This window comes from Dendropsophus ebraccatus, chromosome 10 (assembly GCF_027789765.1).
Source record: "Dendropsophus ebraccatus isolate aDenEbr1 chromosome 10, aDenEbr1.pat, whole genome shotgun sequence".
NCBI classification, from domain to species: Eukaryota; Metazoa; Chordata; class Amphibia; order Anura; family Hylidae; genus Dendropsophus; species Dendropsophus ebraccatus.
In genome coordinates this window covers 18,717,581-18,744,664 of record NC_091463.1, presented here as the reverse complement: position 1 = coordinate 18,744,664, position 27,084 = coordinate 18,717,581, and the positions used below count along the sequence as shown (strand labels likewise).

At 43.0% G+C, this 27,084-nt stretch overlaps 1 protein-coding gene across 4 annotated transcripts in view; it reads right to left on the bottom strand.

Annotated features, from left to right (window-relative positions):
- The window catches only part of LOC138802511 (uncharacterized), a 72,812-nt gene that overhangs the window by 8,452 nt on the left and 37,276 nt on the right, over positions 1-27,084 (bottom strand). For all 4 annotated transcript variants that reach the window (XM_069985919.1, XM_069985917.1, XM_069985918.1 and 1 more), the window contains exons 3-6: positions 23,890-24,034; positions 19,571-19,685; positions 18,447-18,576; positions 16,632-16,757 (exon numbers count right to left, since the gene is read on the bottom strand). In XM_069985919.1, coding sequence (XP_069842020.1) covers positions 16,632-16,757; positions 18,447-18,576; positions 19,571-19,685; positions 23,890-24,034 — 516 coding nt within the window. The remainder of the gene's footprint in view (positions 1-16,631; positions 16,758-18,446; positions 18,577-19,570; positions 19,686-23,889; positions 24,035-27,084) is intronic.

Sequence of the window (27,084 nt, the reverse complement as noted above, 5' to 3'; positions counted from 1 at the left end):
TGTCACACAGCAGTTTGGGTTTACATTCAAATAATCGAATTTATAAAAAATACAGAGTATAAACAGAAAACAGCCAACTGCTACATGTAAGGGCCAGTTCACACTACGGAATTTGTGTGGAATTTCAGGCAGAGTCCGTGCCACTTGAAATTTTGCACAAATTCGGTAGTGTGAATGGGCCCCTAATAGGCTGATAGGTAACTAATACTCTGCTTCCTCCATGTAATCCAGTTTTTTAAAAAAACTTTACAACTTCTTTGTACCAGTTATTTTATTTCCTCTGCTATCTCACAGATCTGTTTTCAAAAGTATTCCCAGGAGTTTAGTATCAGCATCTGCTCGGAGAGACAATGGAAGGGAGTGGCGGCCGGAGAATGTGTGCTAGTTCTGCTCCGGGGCACACATTCTCCAGGCCATGTAATAAAACATCTTACATCACTGACAGCTCATCTACATCAATGGGCCGCTATAACATAATAGCTGTTATAATACCTAAACACCTACCAGCCTGGGATTAAACTAATAACACAAGGTGTAGAAAGGGGAAGTAGAATATATCTGCCCACTCTGTGTCCTGGATCTCTCATGGTCCTTGCCTTCCTTCCTCAGTTAGGCTTCCCAAAAAGGTTTTTTTACCAGTTTTATATGGTGTTTTCTCATTTAAGTTTTTATTTTTGCCAAATCATCCCGGCGTTTATGTTTCCATTACAAGTCACGTGATGCTTTTATCATGTGATCCAAGGATTTATATTATCAAATTGATAAAATATACATACAGACATGGCATGTTTTCCCCTCTATAGAGGTCTATGGGAGGACAAACAATACTAGTTCTAAAAACAAAAAATGACCAATGTAGCCTGCTGTGAGTTTGCAAAACTGCAGAATAACACCAAAACACAAAAATGTCCTGTGGGTATTGCATTTCAGATTTGCTTATGGACTCTCAGATAAATCTGTCCATGGCGTTTTTTGGGGTTAAAAACCATGTGCCAATTTCACAGGGTTTTTTTTTTTTGCGTCCACCCTTACACAATTGTTCTCCCTCCATGTAATCTTTATTTGCAATTTCCCTTCACTTTCTTTGACCGCTCCGTCTCATAGTTCTTCCTGTCCTAATGCCACTCCCTAGAGATTCACATTAACAGCTGCATCTGCTGAGAATACAGTCCTGTACCCAATATGAAGCTGTGACGTGAGGAGGGTCAGGTGGTGGGTGTGCGGATATCACTCAGGGTCAACAGCGAAAGAGAGAGAAATTACATATAAGGGCCACAAAAATTCATTTGGACCCTGATATATGAAGTTTTGTTCCCCGAGAAGGGAACTTGAACTTGTGGTAAATTGCAACAGTGCTACAACAACTAATGAGAGTGAAAGCGGTTGCGTTGCGAACTGCAGGTTACCATTACAGTCAGTAGAAATCCGAACCTGCTGCCTCTCTGTGCAAACTCAATATTATATTACATCTAAGCCCCTCTTAAACAGTGTTCCATAATCTCACTGCTGTTACAGTAAAGAATCCTCATCTATGATGAAAGTGAAACCTTCTTTCCGATAGGCCTAGGTATAAAAGATCACTAGAAAGATCTCAATGTAGGGTCAAACCCTCCATGTAACATGAGTATAGTATCCAACTAAATTCAATTTCTACACACGTAACGGAAAGTGATTTTTTTATATATTTTTTTTTTAGCAAAAATCCTTCTCCATGGAAATTTTACATGATTACGCCATCACATGTATTTTTCTCACTACAGGGTTTAGTAAAATGTTTCCACAAGAACAAAGTTAATGCCCCTTGAAGGAACACTTTCTTGTAGACATGCTTTATGTCTTGAGGTCAATCTGAGGGCCAAAAGTCAAATGTGGTGTGAGGTTTGGAGTCTGGAAAGAAACCTGCAGAGGAAGGGCAGGAAGGGAGATACTATCAGAGTTTAGTAGAAGCAACATTTCGGTATAGTTTTCTACTACCAGGGGGGTTATTTGTGACAGGCGGTCTTCCTGACAGTGGCATTACATCAGACCCGGAGGAATTCCTTCTGCAAACAGTCTGATATGATGTAGTCATGGCTGAAATCACAGCTTGTCACAGAGGAAGAAGCCTTAAACGTAGAGAAAATGATTAACAACATCTGGAATACCTTTAGCAAGGGGAGAGAGAGAAAAAAAGCAAAAATATATAAAAAAAAACATAGTGAGGGCCAAAAAGGGTGACGCTTTTCTTACCATCCATGGACACTATTATACTGACTGGAGCTGTAAAATCTATTAGTACCTGATCTTTGTATTACTACCAAGTCACCTACTCTCCAGCAATCTCCAACAATGAACTCAAGAGTATGGTATGTATAGGACCAAAATACTAAGAAGGGCCTTAAAGGGGTTATCAAGCACTACAAAAACATGGCTACTTTTCCCCCTCTCGTCTCCAGTTCAGGTCTGGTTTGCAAATAAGCTCCATTTACTTTAATGGAACTTAGTTTGAAACCCCACCCAAACTGGAGACAAGGGGGGGGGAGTGGCTATGTTTTTGTAGCACTGGATAACCCCTTTAATCCTGCACCTGGGATTCATTCGGAACCTCCATTGGATCCCCAAAATGAAATTGGATGGTGCATTCAACAATAGACACCAACAGGTACTGATAGATCCCCAAAGATCCCATTCACTTTAATGGGGTCTGTATGGATAACCAAAAGATCCCTCTTGCAGGGGTTTTTTTTTTAGCTATGTTGTCAAGACTTTTTTTGGTTAAAATTATTGTGGACAGATGCTACTTTAAAAGCTATGGATTAAAAAAAAACTGTAAATGGTTTTTGTATTTTTTGTAGAATTTTGGGGGTCAGTGGTGTTTTATCTTCTCATTTCATCACGCAGCATATGATGGGTAAGGTGCTACACAAAATGCCATGATTAAAGTGACTGTACCACCAGGCCCAGGCTGAAGCACTGGAGGCGGGCGGGCCGACCCACCCTTAGTGGGAGGAAACCCCCACCCCTCTATGATAGGGTTCCATTGATTCTAATGGAGTCACGTCATGGAGGGGCTGGGGTTTCTTCCCACTGGGGGTGGGTTGGCCCGTCTCCAGTGCTTCAGCCTGGGCCTGGTGGTACAGTCACTTTAATGCTTGAAATTCAGGGCATTTCTGAGTGTGTAATAGGTATGGGAGGAAGCCCAAACCGAGTCTGGAAGATAAGCAGACTGTATGGGTCAAAGCAATAAAAGTACAAAAAAACGATGTTGACGCTGTGCAAAAGTGGTAAGACTGGACCCTGTTGGTACAATAATGTTTGTCTGCTCAAAGAAGAGTCCCTGCAGATCTGATCCATTTCTGCCAGCACCACCCCTGTTATATTAAAACTTGGCTCCAGTCACTTCAATGGAACTTAGCTGCAGTACCATAAACAAACTAAGGACAAGAGAGGCACTGTTTCTGAAAGCAAGCAGCTACGTTTTTTCTATTCCTAGATAACCCCCTTAAAACTCTTCAAAACTGGAAGCAGTGTTTCCACTACAAAGGTTGTAACTGCGCGGCCAATGAAACCTCTTTGGTTGCTTTCCAGTTGGAATTTGTCATTTTTGCTGTAATTTTCGGAATGCATGTTCAACAGAAAAGATAATGTGGTAACAGCATCTGGAGCATGTGCATACAGAGCAACTCTGGAAGTTATTGCACAATCTCAAAAAAAATGTATTAATAAAAAAAAAAGTAAAAAGTAGTCCGAACAGGAAAGAATGTGCAAATTGTAGATGGGCACGAAGAAGAGGACTACATCATAATATAAGCATGATGAAAGAGTTCCTGGAATATATTCTATAGAAGGAAGTCTGTTTGTGATTAGGTTCTGGAGAGCCACCTCCTCCTCCACATATTCTAGACTTTCTGCATCCACTCTCTCAGACCTCATCATATGATAAGTCCCCATTATTATAGGACAGGAGCCATTCCACAATACAGGGGTCATCTAGGATTAGAAAAAAGGACCCCCCCCCCCCCCCATTGTTTCTCTCTAAGAATTCACCAAATATGTCCATGGGCCGTGTCTGGCATTGCAGCTCATCCCCCATTCAAATTAATAGGCCTGAACTCCAATCCTCGACACAACCCATGGACATTCATGACTTGTCCGGGAAAACAAAGCAGATCCTTTCTGCTAATCCTGGATAACCCCTTTAAAATTCCATTTAACTATCCTGCTACCCATCAGCAGTCTGCAAGATGTTTTATGTCGTTTTTTGTAGTTTATTATTTATCGACTTTAAATGGCAGTCTATAGGATCTTATGACCATAACGCACATAAGGCTTACCCAGGGTAATACAACTGTCCGACATTGGTGCACATTCTGCACTGTGACAGGTAGCCTATGTAACAGTATGAGAGCTCCAGAGCTGCTATAAATGGTAAAGAACATACAATGGTGCTAAGGTTTGGACAAGTAAAAATCTAAAAAGTAAGGATCAAATATAACCGACCATCTAAGCCAAACACTGATAAGAAACTACCAACTTCAAAGGGGATCGCTCCTTGAAGTCTGTCCCGAGAAGTTTACATAGCTAAGTGACAGTAATACAGTGTGACATTGCGGATCTGTGACTTGTTCACTTCAAAGGGACAACAATCAATAAAAGTGATTGGTAACAATTAGGCCTATGTACTTATCTCTGTGGATATTGATATGACTAGCCTTAACCAGCTCATACATATGTGGAAATGTATGTAACCCGGACCTGCCAATAAACTACTGCACCCCCTTTTCTTAAAGGAGAAGTTTGGCGATTTTAAAAATTCTGCAGCGGGCAGGGGGAATTTGATAACAAGTACCGAACCGAACACCGGGCTCCGGGGTGTACACGTCACGCCCCAGCTGATGGACTGGCCTCTCAGCCAGTCAGCAACTGGTGCGGGACGCTACTACAGTCACTGATTGGCTGAGTGGCCAGTTCATCAGCCGGGACAGGGACCCCCATCCTTCTCCCACAAGTCGTAGGGGCATCACAACCTAGGGGAACTGCCTTCCGGCGGGGCTCCCGCTGCAGGATTTTTAAAATTGCTGGACTTCTCCTTTAAATTCAATATTCACTCCGAAAAACAAGTTAATTCGGTCCTTAGAGGCAAGACAAAATAGCAGCTTACTGATGATAGGTTACATTCTGCCTATGCAATTCTATAGAGGGGAGGGGGGAGAAAGAAGGAAAGTAGGTAGAAAGACTACATGAGGTTACAGTAGGTAGCACCTTGGACTGCTCAGTACTGCTCTATAATGTCCTACACATTGCTGGTTCATAGAGGTTAGTTTCCACCCAGTAGCTCCGGGACAATCAAGCCCCTATTACACGGGGCGATGTGGAGAGCAAGCGAGAGTCGACCGGTCAGGTCAGTGTTTGCTTGCTTCTCATTCCCCCACCGGCTGCCGGCGCTTTTACCTACGCTTACAGCGAGTGAGGAGGAGCGGATAGGAGTCGGGGGGGTTTAGTGAGTTATTCTGTGTAAAAGATATACAGTATAATGACCCAAAATGGGGCTGTTTCTCAGTTACACACAAAGCATTTCTTGAAAAGTTAGCTGGAATGACAGAAAAATAAACAAAAAAACAAAAACAGAAATAATAGTCATTGTTTTTTTCTTGACTTTTCAATGTTCTGAACGTTAACCCACTTGTATAGTGCTCTGGAATCAAGGGCTCTTTATAAATAAATAACATTAACTAATGGGCTCAAGAATCTCTATACCCATGGTGGACAGTGGTGATTCGAGCATGATCCTTGCAAGTTAGATCAACTCCTTGAACCTTTGGGCTAAAAAGATAAGCTAAAAGGCTATAATTTACAAAAATACAGATTAAGCTTTTTTTTGGCTCAAGGCTGTGAAGTCAAAAGGGCAAAAGTGAACAACTAATGGGTCCTCCAGGTGGATGACCCTCATACCCTTTACCTGTAGTGATACAGTAACTTGACGGCTTGAAAAAGTGCTGCTAGTGTGAAATTTAATGAAAAAACAAAAATGAGTGCCCAATTATACAAAAGATAACAAAAAGCGTATACTACATGACCCTCAGGTCCTATTACACCTAACGATTACCGGCCATTCTGTAATAGGTCACGTTAAAAGACCACGATCAGCCGACATGCACGATGTCGGCTGATCGTGGTCTTTCCACACGTTAAAAAATCAAGACACCGATGGCCTCCTGCGAGTCGCTTAGTGTAATAGGAGCAGCGGCAGCAGACTGCCACTGACTCTAATGGGCACCCCGGGCAATCTTAGTGTTGTCCAGGCAGCCCCTCCCACAGCTCCTCGCGGCCCACCCGCTTATGTAATAGCACAGGGAGCAGGCAGGGACCAAAGAGGAAGCGAGCGCTGACCTGACAGGTCGGCGCTTGCTTCCTCCTTAATATCGTGTCGTGTAATATGACGAGAGAGAGAAATAAGTGTAATAAGATAGAGGAAACATCATCAGTGTACAGTAACAGAGTATATAGTACTGCACTTACCAATGGCATAAGGACTAAGCAATTTGGTGTCATACACCAAAGGTCAATAACAGGAGTGAACAGGTCCATGGGCAGCCAGAGGAAATTCAGAGGGGATTATATAACCGGGTATTTTTTTAGGTGGTCCTCTGTATTTGACAGCACAAAAGGAACCCTGTCAGGTAAACAGAAGGCTATGGCTACATATGGTGAGAGACTTCCTGGCATATGTGCTCACTGGTGTGTAAATGATAACTGTAAACTATATCCCTGGAAATAGGATTGTGATCAATCATTATTATGTCTATGTCATGAAAACTAAATAACTCTGTAAATCATGAATAATCCGTCTTCTTCTTTCCAACCCGACCTCAATATGGCAGCTGGGCTCATCTCCTCTACACAGATCCTGTACATCAGGACTTCTAATAGAGCACCAAGATAAAACTTTCAGAAATAGTTTTTATTTATCGCCCTCAAGGTTTTCAAAAATAGAGAGAAGAAGGTGGAGAACAAACTATAAAGTAAACCTCTCACCGATGTACCTTCAATGGCTGTCAGACAAAAATTCTTGTGTTGTGAATGTGAAGAGGAAAGGTAAAAAGTTTAATTTCCCTGAAAACAAAAGGATCGGGCAGCTGAAATCCAATATGTCTGACCCTTTTCTTCCCTGACATCATCTGTCAGGGAAGAGTCAGGAGGCCTCCTCCATAGAAAGTCCTCTGGCCCCGCCAAAATCTAAGGGCTCGGCAGACTTTTCACTACTTTGTATGGCAGCCTTTTTGCTTTAAGGCAACATAAACCTGGTGACAGAGACCACAACTTATTTATTGAATACGTCATTTTGCTGTAATCAGTGTTAGTCAGCTGGCACCAGTCCCCGATATTCATGAGCGTTGAATCCCCTTACCCACCAGTTGCTGACACAAGTCCATGTGATCTAATAAACTTAGATCATTTTACGAGCTCTACCTTTTCCAATTACATTCCCCGTAAGGAGAGACGGATGCACTATAGTCAATTTTTAGAACAAGAACATGAGGGCGTGAGGTGCCAGAAATAATCGACATGGTTCGGTATAAAAATCCGACACTGTAGAGTCTAACGTTGGACTTACGAAAGTTAAAAATAAAACTGGAGACGACTGCAGACGAAAGCAAATATACAGTAGGGCGAAATGTACAGTGTGCAAGCAGAGCTTCCACACCATGTCCTAATATAGTAAAAAGAGGACTGGATTCTGTTTGATAACTAACAAAAAATGTCAAACAATTGTTCTTTGCCTCCTTGGCAGGAAGAGGAGCTATCTCTTATGAGCATTACACACACAACAAGAGTTTTCTCCGCTCACTAAAAAGGAATTGTACTTTTAGGCAGTCGCTTTTCATCAGGATTACATTACAGCGGATTGCAGAAGAAATTCATTACACCAAGTTTTTTTTTTTTACAGCCGTCTGTTAGTGGTTTAGAAATTGCTATTGCGTACACACATGGTAATATATCTTCATGGCACTTATGGTGATAGGCGTCTACTCATCATTACGAGCACGAGGGGTCGCATTAGCACGTTGGTATCTCTTGTCAGGAACACGTCCAATTGTCATCTCTCAACGTGTTTCTCCTTTGTACAGTATAAGTTCCTGTGTTGCCTCAGATCCAGATGTGTACTGGCTGAATGCATTTCACAGCAGCCATACATCTGCAGGGGATATATTAAAAAAGTTTTTTCTTTTACTGTGAAATGACATCATTGGGTCTTAACTTTCACAGCAAAGAGGTTTTTCATTGCATAAAAAGGTGTGACCGGTGAGAAAAAACAAGTATCAGAAATTTCTTTAGAAGAGGTGAGCATTGCGTAGTCACAGACCGGGGTGTCAGTCATCAGGACATTTATTACTCCGCTAATGGGGAAATTGTGTGGTATATTTTAAGAGTTAATAAACTTTAGAGCTGGGATGGAGAACCTTTGGCCCTCCAGGTGTTAAACTACAACTCCCATCATTCCTGGACAGCCAAAAGGCTGGAGGGATGAACGTTCCCCATCCCTGCTTTAGAGGTTCTCAGATTTCTTCTGCCAAAGGAGGCCCACACTAGCTAAAGATTCTATCGAGGACCCTAACCAGGATTGATTGATAACACAGTTGAAATAGATGACAAAACTGTTAAAGGGATATTCTCCTCAGTATCCCCCTGGAGACTAACAATTTTTGTCCATATTTGTTATTACCATTACAGTCTCCATCCCCTAGTTCTGAGGCTGTTGCTTTTTGCTAAAGACACAGAAAACTGTGTGTGAGCTGTTCTCTGTCTCCTCCTCCTTCCTTCTGAGATGGCTCATGTAAACACATGTAAACATCTCTGTAATGCCGGGAGGATTAATCAGTCACAGTGAGGTCATCAGCAACTTGACCTCATATTAACCCACCTGGCATTACAGAATGGAGGTGGAGGAGGCGACGGGAAGAGATGGAGAGAACAGCTCACACACAGTTTTTTGTGTCTTCAGCAGAAAGCAACAGCCTCAAAATTGGGGGAAAGGAGACTAAAAAGGTAATAACAAGTATGGAAGGAATTGTTAGTCTTCAGGAGTTGGCATGATTCAGTGTGTATTTTACCTGATGGGAATACCCCTTTATTGATGAAACCCATCTTTACCATTGATGCTTATGCCCATCTTTACCACTGATAAAGTCCATCTTTTACCATTGTTAAAAAAAAATCTCAATGGCAATTCTAAGTGTAATCCAGAGCTGCAGTCTTAGTTTTCCTCTGTCTTTATAGATCAGATGATATAAGCCGAGCGTACACTAAGGAACACAACATGCTGGAATCATTTAGGCCTCCATGAACCATCCCCTAAGCCAAGTTGCTACATACCAACTCTCTAATGAATCTCAATGCATAAAATAGCTGTCTATATAGAGATGTAACCACAAAGAAACAATTCAAACAAGTTCAAAAGTTTACAAGTTTTTTCTTTTGTTTTGTTTACATAGGCAAAGCTGAAAGAAGAGCTTAAAACGTGTTTGCTTAAGAGGGAGGCGTCTCAGGCCCACAATAAGACATTTTAATCAAGTCTGGCTACACACTAGAAGGATCTGGAATACCCTATACAAAGTGCACACATATAGGATCTTGTTTTATCGTATCTGTTCAGTGCATGCGCTGGGAAAAGTCCCTGTTGTGTTAAAAGACGGCAATGATGGATGCCAGGCAGTGGCTTCAATTTAATAGATATCTCATAAAAGGTCATGAAAAGTTTTTACAGTAAGCAGATGCCTGCAGCGGAGGCCGTACATCTGTCACCTATAGACTACTAAGGCATCTATTTGAGAGATACTTTTTTCTCTATTTCTTTTACTTTACGGGTTTGAATCTACTATGTTGTTCCATACTTAATTTTTGCAGTACACGGACATATACAGGATAAAGTAAAGGACGTTCTTTTGTGCTCAATCAGGACAATGTAATCCTAAGGATGCATTTGGCGTGTGTGTGTTAGTAACTTTCTTGGTGTATACACTTCAAGTAGCTTTCTGTAACTTTGTGATTGTCAGAGTGCCGACGCCTACAGTGTCGGACTGGCCCACCAGAGTTCCGGAGGATCCTCAGTTGGCCCGCAGCTTTAGGACCTGCACTAACACTGACTGAAATGTCATTTCTCACTGGCTCTTCATTGGTGGGCCCCCGGGATCATTTCCTCTGGTGGGCCCCAGATACCCCAGACCGACACTGGACACCTAGTCCTATCAGCTGTGTAGCAGAGACAAAGCATCAGGGTGTACAGGAAGTACAGGGTGAACAGAACAGGAAGTAAACAGTTCCGTACCTTGTGGAGTGGCTGTGCCGGGTTACTGCAGCTTAGCTCCCGTTGCAGATGAGCTGCAGTAACCCAGAACAGCTATGAACACCAACAGTGTGAATTGGTTCATAGACTTTAACATGTCCTCTATTGTCTGTAATTATGGAACCGGCCAAAGATATGTAACCAACAACTGCTGCCAATGCATTTTACCGTTCTACACTCCATGGATTCTTTGGATTATTTTCTATTAGAGATTTACCCACAGAACTGGCCTATTTATACAATCTATGGGACATGTCCGATTGCTTGCGGCAAGCAACAACATCATGACACTTTGCTGGTGTCTGCCAGGAGACATGAAGACACTATATGCAGCATCGCCTATTGGACAATATCGTTGTTGTCTTTCTCCCGATATGATGTTATTCTGAGCATCACTGGCTTTTCCCAGGCTGATTCCTTGCTACATAGAAATTGGGCTCTGACTCCGTCCCCTGACATACCACATTCCACTAACCAAATATAGGCAGAAAGGACTGGGAGAAGACAGGAAGTGTGTGAGAGCCGGGTACTGAAGCTCTGCCAGGCCTCGGCCTCTCTAAAACACAAGATAAACTTACAATACGAAAGGTAGCACAACATCACACATGCACCAAGAAAGCAATGGCAATACTGGGGGCTGCAAGAGAGTCTAGAGAACTAGGTTAGGCTGTTTATTATGTTGTATTTAGATATATATATATATATATATATATATACATATATAAAAATCTAAAGGCCCGGAGTACCCCTTTATTTTAGATTGTACTGAATGAGATGTAAAATGTTTTACCACTAAACTCATTAGTGAAAATGACTAGCTTGCATTGTGATAAAACACTGGGGCTACAGATTTCATAGTCACAAATAAGCAAAAAGAAAATTCTCTACCTGTGCCAACATGCAAAACAGATTTCCATCTGTCAGAACTGGTAATTCGTACCATAGGCTTAATCAGTCTTTTATGGTTGGCACTTTCATTGCTACTGTTTTGTCTATGGTTGGCGTTCACAGTGATGAACACAACAGAACAAAAACAATAGTAACCAAGTGATCCAAGATCAGGAACTCTATCGGTTGTTGATGCATGGCAGTGAAATGCGGTGATTTATCATCCATGAGTCACTAAAGCATTGCACAGAACTGCATATCTTTTCCATCTGGTGGAAAGATAAAGTAAAAATAAGAAGTACTGTACGTACATGCAAAGATCACTTCATTGTTAGAAAGAAAAAGAAAGCTAAACAGGTGAAGATATCATCTGCTTTTTCACTTAACCGTCTCCCAGTGTTGTAATGCGTATATGCCACAGCTATACATCTCAGATATGTATTCCTATTTAGGCTCTGTTCCCATTTGCTTCATTGACCTTAGGCCGGGTCTACATATAGCCGTCAGTCTGGCATCCTTTTTTGCCACAGCTGATGGCACAAATGCACTGATGTTGTCATCAGGCGTTCTATCTGGTTTTCCATTCACAGTCAGGGCCAGACGGCAAAACGCTGCAAGCTACGTTCTGCTATCTGGTCTGTCCTGTCCCAATTGAAGCGCTGAATGTTGGAATGGTCCCAACCAAATGAACAGGATCAGTTTAAAGATGCGCTTTCCTGCTAATGTGCCAGAGGGAAACGCTGTCGGATATATGAAAACTCGCCCTTAACGGGGAGTATCCAAGTTGCTGAAACAGTGCTTCAGACTATGCTGTTCCTGCTGTCCAAATACTGTAAAATGTGAATAAAATACAAACGCAAGTTGGAAGAGTACACAGTGTCCTGTACTTTACACCTGGAGCCACATACACTAGAAGTTTTTAGTATTTTAATTAAAATTAAAGGGGGTTCTTAAAGTAAATGGAAGGAGGGATTTTGTGGCCATTTAAAGGGGTTATTAAGCCTTACAAAAACATGGCTGCTTTCTTCCAGAAACAGCACCACTCCTGTCCTCAGTTCGGGTGTAGTACTGAAGCTCAGTTCCATTGAAGTGAATAGAGCAAAATTATAATACCGCACACAACCTGAGGACATGGGTGGTGCTGTTTTGGCAAGAAAGTAGCTGTGATTTTTCTAATCCTGTATAAACCCCTTTAATTGTGTTGATTGACAAGAATACTGAAAGTTGGACCTCCATTGTTCAGAGACTGCTCACTTATGCTTAGAAAATATGAAAGTAATGTTGAACAGTGACCTGAAGACAGTGCGATCCTCAGTATAAAAAAACAAAAAACAAACGTATGGCTGACACTGACACATGCACTCTTTGTCCCACACCCTACCATACCTGCAGGTCCTTTTAAGGGATATAACGTCGCGGCCCGTAGAGATGGGACACCGATGTGGCCGCAAATTGGATGAGCATGCCTGTGATGTCACAACCTTGAGCTTGGAAGTGCTGCTCAATAGGGACCAAAACTGCATAACACCACCAGCGACGTGGGAGCGAGGAAGGTAAAAGACAGTGCCTTTATTTTTTTAATTTATCCATCATAAAGAAAAAGCCCCGGGACCATACAGCCCCTTTGGCAATCATAAGATGATGGTATATGCTGGTGCCATAAAATAAAGGAAAATCCCTTTAATTATACAGAATCCCTTAAAAATGTAGGTCATAAACATCATAATAAACTAAATGTAAAAGTTTTGGCAGGCATCATCTCCATTGGAGTGGCATTATGTAATGTGACACGATTACAGCCGGAGATGTGATGTCCTTTATTATAGTGTTTCCAGAAGTGGAATCCCGGCCAGCTGCTGTGGAGAAACTTAATATCATAACATCACTAAGGAAGCCCTTCATATAAATCTCTGCTTTTTATACGTATGTTGCCCCTTGGAAGGAAGGACAATAAAGCTTCCCCGACTTACACAGCACTAGTTACTGTACCTGGGCTACTGTACATGTGCCAATATTATGTTAATACAGCCCATCGGCATGCTGTGTATCTACCTACACACCAGGCGTGGGCCTCAATCACCTTGTGGTCATGGTAACACGAAGACAGAAAGGGTTAACCACGCTTCCCTGATAAACATTTTCCATCACCCGACAAGCAGGGATTTGAGCTCGCAAACGGTTTTCGCCTTTTATTGACTGGGAGACACGCTTGTGCATTTTTCCTTATTGTAATAACAAGATGAATTATATTAGAACATTGGGCATCGTTCCAAAACATGGATCTTACGTCTTCAAAATGTCAAAAACCTGTCTGCACAAGGAGAAGGCAGGAGGAGAGGGAGAACGGGGAGGGGACAGGACTGATCAGGAGGAATAATATGGTGAAAGGCACGAGCCGTACAGATCAGTGGGTGCACCCAGTCACCAGAGATGACATTACTGATGGTTACACGACAGAGTCCTGGGGTAGGGGGGGACATGTATCTATAAGTTATCTGTCCAAATCATCGGGGGAAACTGGACTGACAAATCTGGGTGGGTGTGGTGGAGAAGCTCTTAAAAGTTCTTTTACCTCTAATATATACTACATGTACGTAAAATCTGCGGCCTTAAAGGGCAAGTATCACCCAGATAAAATACAGATACTGAAACATTTTATTTTTTTTTCTAATCTGTTTCTATTTTCTCATTGTAATTCAGTTTTATTTAATCTTTCTGTCCATTATTATGGGAACAGCCATGTTGGTTGAGCTTTCTTTTTTTTTTTCAACAGCATTTGGACACATGCTTTACAGCATGGGGCCCTATGGACATAGCTAACAATGGACGGAAGCGGTCCCACTGACATGAATAGGAAATGTTACTGGGCATGCTCTGTGACCTTTGAAGGGGTCATGTCACACGGAGGGGGAGGCTGAGCTGTGAGCTTCATTTTGTTTTTTTCTATCTACTTTTGTCACCTTTAGCTGTAAAGGTCACTTACCAGCAGCCTCCTTCTTATCATTACAGATAAAATAGGAAGTCTCAGCTTAGGGCTGTGTTAGATGGCCCAAGTAAGTTTCCCTAGTCATGTGGCCCTTTGTGGCTATAGGCAACACCCATGTTCAACAGACAGCAGCCCAAATGCCCCAATCAGCCAACAAACAAGCAAAGGACTATCATACAGGGCAATGCTGACCTGTTCTTAGTCCTGTGTAATACAGAATTTCCTTATTATCCAAGAATAGATACAGGTTTATCCCTGCAGGTTTACATTCACTTACTGGAGATTTACCAACCACATTTGCTGGATGTTCTTTCCAAGCATCTACTACTCTTTCAGTAGAATATTTTCTCTAATCTTCCCACTATTTTCAGATTTTGTCACCTTGCTTTTTATTTAAAACACTTCCCTCCTGAACCTCATTTAGCATATTTAAAGGTTTCTACCATGCCCCCCCCCCTTTCCTTCTCTTTAGGCTTCATATGTAATGCATGTTCAATTAAGTCCCACAGTGTTATCACTTTCTTACATTCTAAAGTCATTCACTTACATTGCAGTGAAATCCCAAACCAAGAACATGATATGTGAATCCACCTTTACTGCCCAATTGGTAATGTTTATGCTGCAAATATTTTTATGTGAAACAAGTAAATGAAAAGCTGTTTTTGGATTTGTACACGATACTTGAAAAGAGATATGAGAAAGTATACAACCACACCCATCCTGCAGAGCACTGATACAGGCACTGCCTACTCTTTAGCCCCCTCTATTGACACTTAGGAAAAGCTGACATTCAAATTGATGGCCATGTAATCACATTCAAGCCAACCTATATACACTCGAATTTGCATTAAAAACTGCAAACAGACCTGTATTAATTAACTTCCTACTAACTAATGTGACAACATGATCATTTGTAACATTAAACTATTACAAGGTGAAGTCAAATGCATAAAAGGGGCTAACTTGATAATTATTGATCCTGTCGGGGTTGTGGGGGACAAGACAGTGATATATACTCACCTGTTCCGCTCTGCCACAGCTGCTGGTTCCCAGGGTGCCAACTCTATCCCGCTGTCAGAATTTAGGAATCAGAAATGGCAGCGCAGCATAGATTCTATACTGTCTATGCTGAGTTGCCTTTTTCCGTGGGAGGGACATGTAAACGTCATTGACTCACTGGCAGCCCAGAAACCTGCAGCTGCAGCAGAGCGTGGCAGGTGAGTATACATCACTGTCATGTCCCCCGCAGGATCACTAATTAAGAATTTATCCCAGACAACCCCTTTCATTACATTGCTCATATACACTGAATGCCCACTTTATTACAGACACCCATTTAAAAAAGGCCGTCTCTTTTGGCCTTCAGTATCGCAGCAGTACATTGTGGGCTTAAGGCCATATTAAAGGACCTGAACTGTGCCGTAAGTGAGCGCTGATCTGCTAGATTGGCATTTGCTTACCCAGCCTTTTACGCCCTCTTTTGGTCGGTGTCTCTATTAGACCCCAGAATATGTGCCTGATTTGGCAGATAACTTCTCTTTGTAATAGGGCCTTAAAGCGAACGTACCATCAGGTACATCGCTATAAGATTTTTACATGAGTAGACTGGCGCCAGCGCCCGGATCTTGTGGTCTATTCCCGGCCACCGCTCCCAGTGTAACGAACCCCCCTTGACGCGGCTCCATTAGAATCAATGGAGCCGAGTTCCAGAGGGGAGAGGAGATGGTCACACTGGGGGCGGAAGGGCCCCCCTTCCAGTGCTTCAGGCCGATGCCCAGGAATAGACCAGAGCCGTGTGCGGGAATCGGGCCGCGCTACAAGAAAAGGACCACGTCATCAGCATCAATGCGCTGGCGCCACGCTATTCATGTAAAAATCTTAAAGCGATAGTACATGATAGTACATGCACTTCTTCAGACTTTTTTGTGATCGCTCTGTGTGCCGCTTTACATACAGAGAATGAGATGTGTGAAGTGGCACACAGTAAGATAACAAAAGTCTCACTACATCCTGCTTACCTGGCATAGACATGGCACCAACATGCACTATAGGAAGAAGACAAACCGATGGTTGTAGTGTGATTGGAAATATTCTGCTGGAAACATTGGGTCCTTGCATACATGTAAATGTTACTTTGACACCTACCTAAACACTGTATAGACCAAGTCCCCTCCTGTCATGGCATCAGGATTCCTCATAGCAACAGATGATGCCCCAGCCACACTGCAGACATTGTTCAGGGATGAGAAACATGACAAATTCCCCAGATCTCAATTCTATTAAGCACCTGTGGGATGTGCTAGAAAAACAAGTCTGATCCATGGAGGCAGCACCTCACAAAACAGCTCTTGCAAATGTCTTTGTGCCCAAGTAAACTACGCTTTCATTGCAGCAGAATTCTGGCTACTTAGTAACTCTTACCCCAGTACCCACCTTACTGTGATGAGAAGGAAGGCTTTTCAAGTCCTGCTGCAAGATGTGTAGCTCCCTCATAATCTCCGGGGCTTCTTCTCGTAAGAAATTGTATTTTTTGCTCAAAAACTGAAGCTGGTCTTCTCCCTAGAAGTGAAGGAAGAGGCAACCAGACCATTAAATATGCATCAAGTGACTGGTAATTAAAACACATCACAGTATCCCTTATAGCAAACCCCATGATTTTACTGCTGACTTCCCAGGGCATATTACACTGCGCTATAATAAGGGTGAAGAGAGCACCGGACCTGTCAGTTCATTGCTCTTTTCCTCTTATTACACGTGCAGACAACGGAGCAGGGAGGAGCGTCAGGGGCTGCCCAGATGACCCTTAGATCATTTGGGCTGCCCATTAAAGTCAGCGGTTTTCTGCTGTCGTTGTTCCTATTACACGGAGCGACGAGCAGCAGACAGTCGCTGACATGATCAGGATTTTTCAACATGTTAAAAGACCATGATCGGCAGACATTGTGCATTAAGGATGATCGTGGCCTTTAACATGTCCTATGACACCAAATGATTATTGGCCAAGTACGGCCGATAATCGTTTTGTGTAATAGGGCTTTTAGGAGGCATTCGGAGAGGACACGATCTGCGTCTTCTCTCCATATACAGATCACTGATAACAGTGATCCAATGGGCTGTTAAGCTGCTTGTTCTGACAGCTATTCCTCCCAATCCCCCCCCCATACAATCTAATGCCTGGGTGCAGCCACTGTGCCAATGCCAATCCAGCAGCGATGTTCATCATACACACAAGATACTACAGCCAATCACTGGCCTTAGTGGCAAAGCCTGGAGGTATGAGACTGCCGAGTGACTGTCTGCAGCGTCATGTGAATGATGTATGCGACACTAATAGTTCATAAAATTTCCAACTCTGTCACTCTATAAACTTTTGGCATGTCAAAAATGTTGATTGGTCAGTGCTGAGACCCCCATTGATCTCTAGATTTAGCCAGAAGAAGAACAACACAGAAGTATACTTCACTCCCTGAATGTTTGCTAACTTCAAGTGGGTTACATGCCTGATAATAAAGAGTAAACGAGCATTTACTGAACTATTACACAGGCCGATTATAGGGCAGCAAGGGCTGCACGGACAATGCTAGCGATGTCTGTGCAGCCCTTGAATTTAGTAAAAAATAATAAATATTAATTCACCTCACCACGTTCCCAGGCATTATCGGAGGCTTTCCGCACTGTGTGCAGCTGTGCCTCTGCTTTAGTCTTTGCAGTGACAGGCCGCCAGCCGCTCAGCCAATTACTGGCCAAGAAAGGCCGTGGCCAGGGATTGGCTGAACGGCCTGTCACTACAAATGCCGGAGCAGAGGCAGATCTGCACATAGTGCAGAAGGCCTTTGAGGATGCCTGGGAACGTGGTAAGGTGAGCTAATATTTATCATCAGTCATTGGCCGTGCATCGCTATTACACGTAGTGATGTGCAGTCAAGGCCCAATGAATTTAGGTCTGAACCTAAAGAAACGGTCAACCGATGATCGTTTCATCAGCTGATTGTTCTGTTTATTACATGAAGTGATAGTCGGCCGAATAGACCTGATTTGGCCGATTATTGAGCAGTGTAATAGGGACCCAACTCATTACAGGAGATGCCACATTATAAGTCTATAGAGCCATCTCCCCCCAAAAAAGTTTTACACAGGTGTCTGTAGCTGCTGTGGCGGCTGTACAGGGTAGTGATACACTGAGTGCATCAGCCTTGCATTATATAAAGCGCTAAATACTGCAGGGAAACAAAAGACCATACAGCGTACCTTGTTAATGTTTCTGGAGTCATTTTTACTACCGAAATTTAGTGTTTCCTTGCTGCTTGGTGTAGTGTCAGTAGTACGTGAGAGACTTCCTACAGCGTTTGTCCGGTGTGGGATCTGTCTCCTCTGTTGCCTGTTCAGTAAACAAATGGATCATTAAAAGCAAATGCATCCCAATGGAAAATTACATGCAATCCAAAAAAAGTTTTTTTTTTAGATACTGTAATTGCTGCCATTATAGATAGTAGAAGCAAGAGCTTTGGGAAGCGTGCTAGCTTATAGGCTAAGGGGCCCTGCCGGAGATACATCTGTGCTTCATTCACCGCTCCAAATAAAACAAATGGCATCTACGTAAACATTTACAGCAAGAGAGGATTCAGAGTACAACTACCTCTTTTAATGTGTTCTCATTCAACAATGCCATAAGCGATATGGTTTGGTTTAAATTGGGGCCATTTGTTTCTCCCCCCTCTTTAAATTTCTATTACATGGTTAAATATTGGTGGTAAACCATAGAAAGCAAGAGCTATAGATAAACCATATAGTTGCCAAAATGTCCCTAAACCAGCAAACACACAAATCCCATGCAGATGTTATCCTGGTGGGATTGCAACCCCAGACCACAGAGCTGGAAGGCTGCGGATATTTAACCCCTGACGATCTGGACAGCTAAATGTTGGCTACAGCGATTATAGAATCGTATCGGATTTCTTCATCCCAATGGAAATGTTTCCGTCAATCTAAGAATTCATTGTGTTTCCTATGATTGCTTTGCTACCTGACAATTGTATGAGAGTCGATGTCCAAGTGACAGTAGCACAACACAGGTGTCAAACTTGCAGCCCTCCAGCTGTTGCAAAACTACAATTCCCATCATGACTGGACAGCCAAAGCTAAAGCTTTGGCTATCCAGGCATGATGGGAATTGTAGTTTTGCAACAGCTGGAGGGCCGCGAGTTTGACTCCCCTTCCTCTATGATTTCATCAGATCACAGAAAAATACACCAGGAAATGAGTAATTTATATGTATAACATTCTGCGTTACCCACTTCATATCACAAGAGTCAACTAGAATATTAGTCATCCATATGTAATTGAGTACATTCCCTGTCAGATATTGTCCATACCTGTGCACCATACTCGGCTTCTTGAATAAGGATAAGAGCTCAGCTGCTTCTTTGGATAAAGATTTACATTCGTTTCTCAGCTCTATGCTCTCTTTCCAGAGAAGCTCGGCTCCAGCTAACAAAGGAAAAAGAGACATTAGTAGCAAGTAAAAAAATAAAATATATAAATATGAATTTCAACAGAACCAGAGACAATCTGCACTACAGGTGTAGTCATGGACAGAGACGTGGATATCCCATATGAATGATAAATACTGGAGTGCTCACTAGGTGCAAATGTCCATACGGATTACAATATATTCAAAAGATAAAGTAGTGGCACTCACCAGTGTGGATTAGTTTGCAAGTTAATTTATTTCAGTGACGCGTGGACATTGACACGTCTGTTGAACTAATCCACACTGGTGAATGCCACTACTTTATCTTTTGAGATATATATATTGGTACCTTGGTTCAAGAGTAACTTGGATTGACAGCGCTTTGCAAGAAGAGCTCTGAGTTTTAAGATTGTAACTTGGTATAAGAGCATTGCTTTGGTTAAGAGCTCCCTGTACTGGGTGGGAGGGGGAATGGTGGAGGGGCATGGTCTGCATAGTGGGGTCTACAGCACTGTACTCTGACACAGGAAGTCTCCTTCACCTTCAAAATCATGGCAGATTCACTTTAGGCTGGGGCTTGCATCAGGGGACCGGACCATAGAGAGCACTGCTATACTGTGCCCACATATGCCTTGCTCTTTCCTTCATGCTCCCTGCAGTCTCTGTCAGCCCTTTGTGTTTCCCATCCTCTCTATTCCTGCTATAATGTGCCTGAACTTACACTCAGCAATACACACTACGGCTGTAATGTGCCTGCACTCACGCTCAGCTATACACACTGCTGCTATAATCTGCCTGCACTCACGCTCAGCTATACACACTGCTACTATAATGTGGATGCACTCACACTCCGCCATTCACACTGCTGTATAGAGAAGTTTCTGTCCCTGCCCTCCTACACAGCTCTGTGATTCTCATATCCTGATTGGTCTATGCTGAACACCCCCCACCCCTACTCCATTGCTGTCATGTGACCACACAGACCTCTGACAGCAGCCCTGCTTCTCTATTTTAGCCTGTTGTACTACACTACTGCATTATGGGGATCTACAGTTTCATCCTATATCTGCTGCAGTTTTTTCAGGTTTATGCACATACTATACATTATACACCACATGCTGATTTGCTATACTGTACAGTGACTTACTGTATAATATCACATACTCAGCTGTTTCTAAATGTTTGTTTCATTTGTTTTACATGCTAATTAAAATTTAAAAATGGAACCAATTGTCTGCATTTCAATGATTTCTTATGGGAGAATTTGGTTTAAGAGTGGATTTGGATTACAAGCATTTTCCTGGAACAAATTATGCTCTTAATCCAAGGCACAACTGTAAATATATATATATATATATATATATATATATATATATATAAAAATAATCAACCTTCACACAATGTTGTCAGACTCGGCAATCACCCGACACATCTGTATGTGGATTTCATGGTCTTTGACTTTGAAGATATGTGATTAATAGAGTCAGTGTCACCTTAATCCACCCTAAAGGGATTGTCTTATAATAATAAACTAGAAAAAATAACCATTACTCCTCTGTTTGTTCCCTGGTTGCTCCAATGCCACGTTATACATGACATCATTGCTGGGGGGGATCGGTCTGGACCACCAAAGTGGAGAAGCTGAAGGGGAACTAATGGGCGACTAATGGTTATTTCCTATGTACAATATGAGGAAACTCTAACACAAGTCTTCTGGTTTGGTGAAAGCACAAAATAATAAAGAGTTAATATAGTACAATAAACACTGTACAATGGCTGAGTCACTTCTACGAACAAGACGTCTCTTACACTCATGTGGATGTGTTCTTATTCCTACTGGTTTAAATAACACATTTAACTACAAAAATATCATATTTTATCCAAAATGTCCTAAGTTCCAGAGAAGTGAGTAAAGAGTCTAAAAGAGTGAGAAATGTAACAAACCGTGTAACAAAGTAACCATGACAATATCAAAAGGAGCAGGAGGGAGAGGAAGGTGATTTTTACAAATTACGGCAGCCTTGTTCCTCAATCCTTACTGGGTCATCCTGCACAGGGATTTCTGGAGGATTATTCTGAGTAAGGCATTGTAATGGAATTCTTCTCCTCATAAGGAAGCGTGCTGAAAAGGATATGTTAACCTCGCACCCGCGGCGGGGAGGGAGGCTGAGTGCATGTGTTTATAGTAAGAGGTCTGACTAAAGACCTGCAGTCATCCCAGCATTCCGTATACACAGCCAAGACTCACAGGTTCACCAGCAAAGACATCGCTTATCTGCTGCTAGAGTCATATTATCACCATACACAAGGCTCGCTCTCTCTCTCTCACATATTTCTATGGAGAACTTTTTTTTTTTTATATTAATTATGTGGGCCCACACAGTTCTATCTACTATCCATCTACCTATGTATCTACCTACCTATCTATCCTAAAGTGTGGACTAAGTATTGGTTCCTGAGACATGAAATGAAGAAGTTACGTTTTGCATGGATCTCGCTCTCTCTATCTATAGATGGATAAACTAGTAGCACTCTGTTCTTGTAGAATTTAAAGGGGTACTCCGGTGGGGGGGCTATTTTGGGATCTGGCCGGGGAGGAGGTGGCTGAGGGAAACTACGTCCACTCACCTCCGCGGGGGCCTTCACACGTACTGAATCCGCAGCGGATTTCACTGCGAGTTTGCAGCAAAATCCGCTGCGAACCCTGGTAGTGTGAAGTCCAATGGGGTTACATTTTCATTCCGCTGTGAATATGTAACCCGTCCCCTTTAACCCCCCGCCGCCCGCAGCATACTTTACCTGCTCAGCGCCACAGCTGCATGTGAGGCTCCCGACTCCTGTTGGTCGCAATCAGCCAATCAGTGCAAGGCAGCAGTGATTGGCTGATGGGTCCGACAGGAGCCAGAATCCTCACATGCAGCCACGGAGCAGAGAAGGTAATGTATGCTGCAGGTGGCGGGGGGGGGGGGGGGGTTAAAGGGGCCTGGTTACATACTCACAGTGGAATGAAAATTCCACCGTGGGTATGTAACCCCATTGAACTTCACACTACCAGGATCCGCAGCGAATTTCGCTGCAAACTCACAGCTGTGGATCTGGAACATGTGAAGCTACCCTTAGGGTACGTTCACACGTACCGACTCGCAGCTGAAATCTTGCGAGTTTTGCAGCGAGATCTGCTACAAGTCAAGGTCCTGGCAGGTGTATGTCAATACATACATCTAAAAGACCGCTGCGAGTATGTAATGCAGCCGCCCCCATTAACCCCTTCGGCTTCCCCTCTGTCTGTATATACATTACCTCTCTCCTTGCCGCACGGGGTCCCGGCGTCCTGCTCTCCCGCCCAGCCAATCAGTGGTTCATGAACTACTGGTTCATCCATTTGTGTATAATTGTAGACCTGAGTCAAAGGTCTCACCTGCTGGCACCATTAACTATCTGAAGTAGTGCTGCTCTCATCTCTCTCGCCTGTCCGTCTGTCCCTCTCTCTCTCTCGCGCCTGCCCCTCTCTCTCACGCCCATCCGTCCCTCTCTCTTACCTATCTGTCCATCTCTCTCTCTCCCGTCCGTCTCTGTCGTCCGTCTCTCATCTATCGCTCCCTATCCATCCATGCACCTATCTATCTCATATCTATCTCCTATCCATCTTTCCATGTCTATCCTATTTCTCCATCTAGATTCTATACAGACATGTCTCACATACTTTCCCTAGGTCTCTAAACCACTGAAATGTGGACATTCTTGGAATTATGAGCATGCCTACACCATGATGTTACTATAAGCCAAGAGCACATCATGCTTAAGCAGTACAAGCTGACCTAACAAATTAAAGACATGAAGTTCTTTCTAATCCTATATACAATCTCAGAAAGTAAGTTTTGATCATTTGGGGGTCTGAGTGTTCAGATCCCCACCAATCGCTTGATAGATACAGGACTTGTTGCTCTGGGTTCCATAAATGTACTAGAGAACCCTACTCCTGCAACAAGGCAGGGAAAGAACCATCCATAGAGTGAAGCACTAAGCTGCACTCTTCTCCCAGATCTATCTAGCAATTACAAGAAAGACATGTTTCAACATTTTGGGAGGTATTGCAATTCATCTCCATTCACTTTCAATGGAAAGGAGCTGCAAAACCACACCCAAAATAAGGACAAGAGTGGTGCTGTTTCTGGAAGAAAGCGGCCATGTTTTTCTAAACCTCTAAACCTCTCAACATACCTTGCAGGTGTGAGGATCTGCAGTCGGCAGCATGTGCTTTTTGTAGTAAAGACAAGATCTTCTCTTCTAGCTCTGTACGTAGTGTAGACATTTCAGCGGGTGAACACAGCGATGGCTCAGATGAGTTTCCTTTAGTCACAGACTGCTGCACATTTGCCATTGGGGAAAAAAAAAAGAAAAGAAAAAAATGTTATCAATGATTATCCTCTTAATGTCACTATAGATATTGATATAGACATAAATCTCTCTTTCAGTAGGGAGAACCATAATTGTATCAGGGGAAAGTGGGCACAGAGGTGGACGTCACGTAACAGTGGGGAAAGGTTCAGCGCAGATACGATGCACACTTCATCGGGGGGCTAGCTTGTCAGACAAGGCTCTGATTATGAGACTTGTGACAAGATGTCTTGGGCTGCACCCGGAAGACAGGAAAGGTTAGAGACATAATAAATACCACATACAATTCCCATCATGCCTGGACGGCCCTAACTAAAGCTTTGGCTGTCCAGCCATGATAGGAATTATAGTTCTGCAACAGCTGGAGGGCCGCAGGTATGAAGTATGTAAAAAATCGTCTACAATAAAACCACAGAAAATCTGAAATATACATTAAAAAGATTGAAAATTGTCTAGACTGGCAAGCTTTATCATACAGACTTAGGCCTGATTCAAACATCCATAACCCTCTCCGTAACGTGGACAGGACTACATATGTGTACCCGCAACCTGTCCCCGGCTGCACAGACCCCTTCACACACTATAGGCAATTTGTGTGTAAAATTAGGCCTCATTCACACATCCACAAAATTGCAACACAGATCACCATTCATCTATGGATAAGTCCATGCATTGCGGATAACTACAGACGCCCATCCATAGTGCTTTTTGTAGCTGTGGCCACGGACATCAGTCTGCACATGTGAATGAGGTCTTTCAGCACACTATTATATGTCAAAAGTTAAAAAGATATGCTCACACGTCAGATTAGACGCACAGATGGGGATGTACAATTTAAGGCATGACTTGTGTTTAATAAAACAATAACAACCCCCACCCCCCCAATGACAACCACCACAAATGATGTCCGAGATACCAACACCAGACCACAAACAGCAGGGGTGGACAGCTCTCCACTCTATATTACTCAATTACACCGAAATGCTAAGGTCACAGGTTGGTTGCCAAGCCTTGTAATACAGGTTTTGGGAATCTATATATCCCTACTAACCCCTTAGTGTGAAACTAAAGCTGCTCGCACAGGGAACAGCGGGACACTCACCCTCAAAAGTGCAACCCTCACCCAGATATACCCCTTTGTTCAGACTCTACAGTACCCTCGCAACAAGTTCCTCTACTGTACAAGTAGATTCATCAGGGGCAAGACACAAAGTAAGTATATGAGAAAAATGTTTAAAAGGTTTTGGCCCCAACCGCTCTCTAATCACCCATTGGCATCAATGAAGAGCCACACTGACACTGACGCTCACATATTAGGCAGTAGGCTGCAAGTTCTGCCATAGGGGCCATCCAGTGGCACAATTGAATTGGGATTAGTTCAAAGATCCGTTTCCCTCCAGCACTTTGCTACTGCGCCGGAGGCACACACCGCTCGATCGCCAAATAAATGCAAACCTGCCCTAAGTGTTTTACAAAAGAATATAGTATCACAAGCCTGAACAACTTGCTTTGGATAAACATATGACATAAATCTATACTGGTAAAAAGGGTTCAAGAGCTTAGCACTACAACGTGTATGGGCTCTGTATACTGGCACTCCATGACTGTATTACAGACCCCCAGGAACTCTGGGTGTCACTGTATTGTGGCTCTGTGCATTATATATTCTATAACACCTCCCGAATATAAATGCAACAGAGCATCTGTGTGTTTGAGGTACAATATAGCCCATTGCAGGGTAACAGCATAACATCATCTCAAACTCTGCTGCCTATAAATACAAGCCTGACGGCGCCTAAGGATGGACACTGTCCTAGAAACAGGTTGTGTTAAGGGGGTTATCCAGAGATTTAACTGCATCCCCCCTATGCACAGAAAAAGTCATAAGTATCTGAGCAGTGGGGGTCTGAATGCTGGAACAGCAACAGATTTCAAGAATAGGGGTCACTTGTCCCCCCCGAGTGACTAGAGCAGCAGTGCTCATGGTAATACTTTTATCATTGTGGTAGGAGGTTTCTACTCATAAACATAGAATTTGAATGCAACGTACATAATCTCTTTTGGATGGCATCAAGTATTGCAACTTCCTAGTATGAAAGATGAAAAACATAAAAAGTTCCCCCTTTAACGTGCTTTTATGAAACACAATGTGCTGGGATCATGAACTACTATAAGCTCTGTGGGTAAAACAGCACTAACCAGCTCAAGGTGGGGTGGTGGGTTGGGGGGCCAGGGGGATAGTTGGTCATTTCTTCCCATACTCCTTCACATTCCATGAACTGATGATGAATGTGCAGGTAAGGTCAGTCAGGGGGGGAGTTCAAGTCAGATACACTTAGAGAATTCTGCTGTTCTTACTGGTTGACCCGTGGAAACAACATAACCAGAAACAGAGATGACGCACAGACTGTAATCACAGAAATCCCCAGGATCCAAATGACGGTAAACATTATAGAAGTAATAAGAGTTTTGATTCGATGCATAGAGGGGAGAGCTGACGGTACGATGCTGTGACATTTCTTTCAGATGTCATCCTCATTGCAGTAACACATTTAGGCCACGTTCTTACACTACGGCCGAAACCACGGCCATGAACCGCTCCCATTCATTCACCAATAGCCTGGATGTTCTGCAATACTACACAACAATAGGTAGATGCCTAGGGGCATGGTTTTGGACACGTGTTAACAGCAATGAGGGAATGTAGTGCTAATCTCCAGCTAGTCCATCAGATCAGGTGCGGTACAGTTGCCAAGAAAAAAAAGGACATCCAGAAAGTTCTGCACGCGAGTCCTGTTGATGGGAAATTGAGTCATGCAGGGAACTCATTGGGCATCGCCTGATTGACTCTGAAGAACGGGCAGGAGATTAGCATTACACAGATCCAGATAGCACCCTGACTGCAAAAAAGCCCTGCTCCTCAAACACTGCACCTGGTATATGGCATTATTTGAAAGCTAGTTTTATTCTAGGCCTAAAATTCTAGTAGGTAGGGATGAGTGAATCGGCAGTAAGCTT